Source organism: Chrysochloris asiatica, unplaced genomic scaffold (assembly GCF_000296735.1).
Source record: "Chrysochloris asiatica unplaced genomic scaffold, ChrAsi1.0 scaffold00025, whole genome shotgun sequence".
Classification (NCBI taxonomy): domain Eukaryota; kingdom Metazoa; phylum Chordata; class Mammalia; order Afrosoricida; family Chrysochloridae; genus Chrysochloris; species Chrysochloris asiatica.
In genome coordinates, this window is record NW_006408543.1 from 1,831,615 (window position 1) to 1,837,136 (window position 5,522).

Here is a 5,522-nt window from a genome sequence, read left to right on the forward strand (position 1 = left end):
ATAACCTCATATGCATGCGAAAGCTGGACAATGAATAAGGAAGTCCGTAGAAGAATTGATGCTTTTGAGTTATGGTGTTGGAGGAGAATATTTAAAGTACCATGGGCTGCCAAAAGAACCAATAGATCCGTTTTGGAAGAAGTGCAGCCAGAGTGCTCCTTAGAGCACAAGATGGGCAAACTTCATGTCTCATACTTTGGACATATTGTCAGCAGGGAGCACATATTGTCAGGAGAAGGATGTCATGTTTGGTAAGATGGAGGGTCAGAGAAAAAGAGGAAGACCCCCCACCCCCCGCCAGAGAGATGGATTGGCAAAGCAGGAGTGTCAATGGGCTCAAGCATGGCAACAATAGTGAGGTTGGCCCAGGACCAGGAGTGTTTCCTCTGGTGTGCATAGAGTTGCTATGAATCGGTACCAACTCAATGGCACCTACCAACAATAACAATGTGACTTAAGTAGACATTAATCAACAAAAAGTTATTTCCCAGATTTACATCGTTTTGAACATCAAATAAAAATGTACAAAACACTGTGGTTTTTTTTTTTTTTTCTATCTTTAAAAATCTATAAAACATTACACATGATCATTTCTGAGTATAACCGTTCCCTCTGGGAAAGTGTTACGGCAAAGTGGTGCCATTGGTTCCTTATCTGCAGATGAAGAAGGGCCAATCATAGAAGGCCCTGTAGAACAAGCATGCTCAGAACAGCCAGAACAGACATTCTCTCCAGGGTGTCTTGTACCACACAACACTATTTACTGCCAGAAAGCAAGACTGAAACTAGCGGCCAGGGAGCCTGCCCAGTCCAGGCCACGGACAGCAGAGGTGAGCGGCTTCAAGAGGTCACTTAGTCGAACAGTCCTGACACCAAGACAAAGCCAAGTGCATTTCAAGGGCTTTCTGCAGCAGACAACAAGAGGCTCATTGCCACGTGTGCCCGTTTCAGGAACTGGTGCCTGCAAACAGCTGAAACATTCTGGGTCTTTCATGCAAATTACCAGGATCACAAAGCCAGACTTACTTTGCACCGTCAAACACGATGGACTTGACTTGACCGCACTGTCGAAAGAGAGACTGCAGCTGTTTGTAGTAGAGAAATCCATAGGGAGGGATGTGCTTCAACTGCAAAAGACAACGCAGCAGCCAGCTGACCGCATCCCGCACACCACTGTGATCCTGTGCTCGTGGCTAAGGACCTCAAATGGTCACAACTGAGTTTTCACAACAAATGTATGTTAAGTAAAGGTTATTTCTTCCTCTGTTAAAAATCATCCAACCATCTACTGTTATGCCCAGAATTCAGGGTCCCCAAAGACCACCCAGGAGCCGTGTACCGATGCAAATACATAAGGGTTGTTTAATCAAGCTCGAGCCAGGTCTCTAACCTTATCCGACATTTCGGAATAGGGAAAGAGCCCCGAATTCATTGTCTGCAGGGTTTTTATAGAATTTTCAAACAGCTCAGGTTTCTCAGCTTTACAATCTTTGGATTGGTTAACAATTGGCAAACTATGAGATGTTACAGTTTAATTGGTCAGGACTGGTGGTCTTTGTTCTTAGGCTAGGGTAAAGGAAAACATCTGGCCTCTGGCCTTGAGCTGCCTGGCTATTTATACATATATCATATTCTTGGAGCTAGAGTACGTGTTCAGGCTAATGTACAGAATGGAGATTGACCTTGCCTCTGGAGGGAACTAATAACTGACGCCTTGTCTATTTAAAATGCTTTCCTGAGCCTGACTAGAGTTTAGTCAAGCAGTTTCTAGGTAGGTAAAATCAGTTTGGTCCTTACATTACTACTGAAAAATTAAGATTTATGATAACTTTTTTTAAACTGTCAGATAATCAAATGGACTAAATCCATCCTTCAGAAACACGGCATTTCCATGGAAGGAGCAATAGGAGCGTCAGCACTGAAGGGCTGGCTCCCCATGAGAGGGCAGCACTCTGCCCACGACTGCTCCTGTGGGGCGTCCAATCTGAACAGCCCCTGGGGTCATGGGGCTAAGCCAGGGCACTAAGGATCAGCCACTAACACTTTACTTTGTGTGAACTGAAGTCATTGCTTAACGAGATGTTTCGAGACTTATGGAAAAGTGCCCCACATCCTTCAAAAGGGCATGGACCAAGTCGGCGTCAGTCATGAACAAGGCTTTCTTTACAGACCACGTCTGCTAAAAAGGCAGCAGGTGAATGAAGCTCACGTAGGTGTACCTGAAGAGCTCAAACAAGTCATACTCTTCACTTAGGGAAGAAGAATCATTGACTGCTACTAACCCAGAGACAACTGGAGAAGTCAACTGCTTTCAAGCAGCAATACGGAAATGGCAGCCCACCTGCCAACCCCACCCATGCCACCCCCGGCTCTTCTACCTACCACAACCGTCGTCTTCGGGTCATTTCCAGCCAGCTCCCTGACTGCCATTTCTTCATCTGGCTGCCCAAAAGTGAAGTAATTTGGATAAAAGGCCCCTGCGAGGACAACCTGGAAAAGAAAAGGTTCTTATGAAATGGCAGCACTGTGCGTCGATATTCCAGGCAACACTGACAAGGGGCAAACGCGTAGACATGAGGCACTCCGAGTCTCCGGGTCGGGACATCAAGGATATTAGGAAATGTAGTGGTGGGGGTTGCACAATATGGTGAATACAATGCCTCACAATTAATATGGTGAATACAATTAATGCCTCACAATTAATATGGTGAATACAATTAATGCCTCACAATTAATATGGTGAATACAATTAATGCCTCCCAATTCCACACAGGAAAATCACTGGGCTGCTAACCCCAAGGTTGTCAGTTCCAACCCACCAGTCGCTCCTTGGAAACCCTGTACAGGGTCGCTGTGGATCAGAACCAATTTGATGGCACTTACAATGATTATACGCTCAAAACTGGTTAAAATATCCACAAGTATGGAATTCCTCTGAAATCTTTTATAAGCCAAATGGCATAAAGGGAGCAGCAATGACCACTAAGTTTGCTATTCTTGTTAGGGTTAAGGGACATCAAGTACACTCCAACTCACAGCAACAAAACACTAGCTAGTCCTGCGCCAGCCACCGAGTTTGTGCTGTGTGTGAGCACACTGCTGTGGCCACTGCATCTCATTAAGGACCTTCCTCTCTCTCTGCTGACCCTTTTGCTGTCACTTTGCCAAGCATAACTTTATCCTCCGGGGACTGGTCCCTACTGATCACATGTCCAAAGAACATGAGTCTCATCAGCCTCATTTCTAGAATCATTCTGGCTGTACTTTGGACACAGATTTACTCAATCTTCTGGCAGTCCATGGTATAATTAATATTCTTCACCAACACCATAACTCACGGGTATCAATTCTCCTTCAGTCTTACACTTACTGTCTAGCTTTTGCATGTTTATGGGACAATTGAAAATACCATGGCTTGGGTCAGGCACACCTGAGTCTTCAAAGCAACATCTTTGCTCTTTAATACTTTAAAGAGGCCTTTTGCAGCAGATTTACTCAATGTAGGATATCCCTGGATTTCTCAACTGCTGTTTATATGGGAGTTGAATGCAAATCCAAGTAAAAGAAAATCCTTGACAATTTCAATCTTTTCTCTGTTTATCTTGATGTTGCTTATTGATCGACTTGTGAGGACTTTGTTTTGAGATCAAATCCATACTAACCACTGTTTTCAATCTTTATCAGTAAGTGCTTCAAATCCTTTTCACTTTCAGCAAGCAAGGTTGTGTTATCTGACCACCACTGGTTGCTAACAAGTCTTCCTCCAATTCGAATGCCAAATTCTTCTTCATACAGTTCAAGTTCTCTGATTATTTGCTCAGCATACAGATTAAATAAGTATAGTGAAATAATTGGACCCTGGCACACTTCTTTCCTGATTTCAACCCATACTGTATTCCCATGCTCTGTTCAAATGATTACCTCTTAGACTGTGGACAGTTTCCATATGTGTACAACTGTGTGTTCTGGAATTCCCATTCTTCACAATCTTATCCATAATTTGTTATGATCCACACAGCTGAGTGTTTTTGCACAGTCAATAAAACATAGGTAAACATCTTCCCAGTGTTCACTGCTATCAGCAAGACCTATCTAGCGTAATCAATAATATCCCTCTTTCAGGACTTCTGATACCAGCTTGAATTTCGGGCAGTTCCCTGTAGATATAGTGCGGCAACTGTTTTTGTTTTGTTTTGTATTTTTTTACTTGTGTGTAATATTAATATAAGGAGCTCTGGTAGCATAGTGGTTACGAATCAGGCTGCGAACCTCAAGATCAGCAGTTCGAACCTACCAGCTATTCTGCGGGAGAAAGATGAGGCGTTCTGCTCCCATAAAGATTTACAGCCTCAGAAACCCTGTACCCTGTATAGGGTCGCCATGAGTCGGAACCGACTCCACGGCACATCACCAACCAACCAATATTAATACACTGTTAAACAATTTCCACATTCTATTGAATCACATTTCTTTGGAACAGGCACAAGTATGGATTTCTTCTAGTAAGCTGGCTATGTAGCTGACCTTCAAATTTCGTGATGTAGACTAAGGACCGCTTCCAGCATCCCACTCATTTCCTGAGATATTTCACTTGGTATCCCATCCATTACTGGAGCTCTGGTTTTCGCCAACTCTTTCATTGCAGCGTGCAGTTCTTTCTTCAACACCTCGAGTTCTTACTCAGATCCTATCTCTTGAGAAGAGGTGTGGCGCTGTGGGCTAATGCGTCAGACTGCAAAGTCATCTGAACTGCAAGGTCGGTGGTTCAAGCTCACCAGCTGCTGCTTGGAAATCCTATACAGGGTCTCTATGGGTCAGAATCGACTCAACAGCACTTAACAACAACAACCTCTTGAAATGGGTAAATGTCAACTAATCCTTTTTGGTATTAGTTTGAATTTATGTAGTTCCTCCATTGTCTTTTGATGCTTCTTGTATCATTTAATATTTTGAACATAGAAGTCTTCAACATTTCAAGTCCAGTTTTTCTTCAGTTCTTTCAGCTTGAGAAATGCTGAGCGTGTTCTTCTCCTTCAGTTTTCTAAGTCCGGGTCTTTGTACATGCCCTGTGAACTCTTCTACTCAACTGTTTTACTTCATCATTTCTTTCTTTCCCTTTAGATACTCTGTATTCAAGAGCAAGTTCTGAGTATCTTCTGGCATTCATTTTAGTCTTCTCTTTGTTTCCTGTCTTTTAAATGACCTTTCAGCTTTTTCATATGTTGTTATTGTTAGGTGCCATCGAGTCAGTACTGACTCATACATAGCAACCCTATGTACAACAGAACAAAACACTGTCTGGTCTTGAGCCAACCTCGCAATTATTGACACGCTTGAGGGTACTGATGCAGCCGCTTTGCCAATCCATCTCACTGGGGGTCTTCCTCTTTTTCTCTGACCCTCCACCTTACCAAACATGATCTCCTTTTCCAGCAACTGGTCCCTCCTAATGAGAGACAAAGTTTGGCCATCCTGGCCTCCAAGGAGCACTCTGGCTGCACTTCTTCCAACACAGATCTGTT

At 43.4% G+C, this 5,522-nt stretch overlaps 1 protein-coding gene across 1 annotated transcript in view; it reads right to left on the reverse strand.

The window, feature by feature from the left end:
- Nucleotides 1-5,522, reverse strand: part of TDRD9 (tudor domain containing 9) — a 110,954-nt gene that overhangs the window by 32,710 nt on the left and 72,722 nt on the right. The window contains exons 22-23 of the mRNA XM_006839604.1: nt 2,383-2,490; nt 1,027-1,127 (exon numbers count right to left, since the gene is read on the reverse strand). Coding sequence (XP_006839667.1) covers nt 1,027-1,127; nt 2,383-2,490 — 209 coding nt within the window. The remainder of the gene's footprint in view (nt 1-1,026; nt 1,128-2,382; nt 2,491-5,522) is intronic.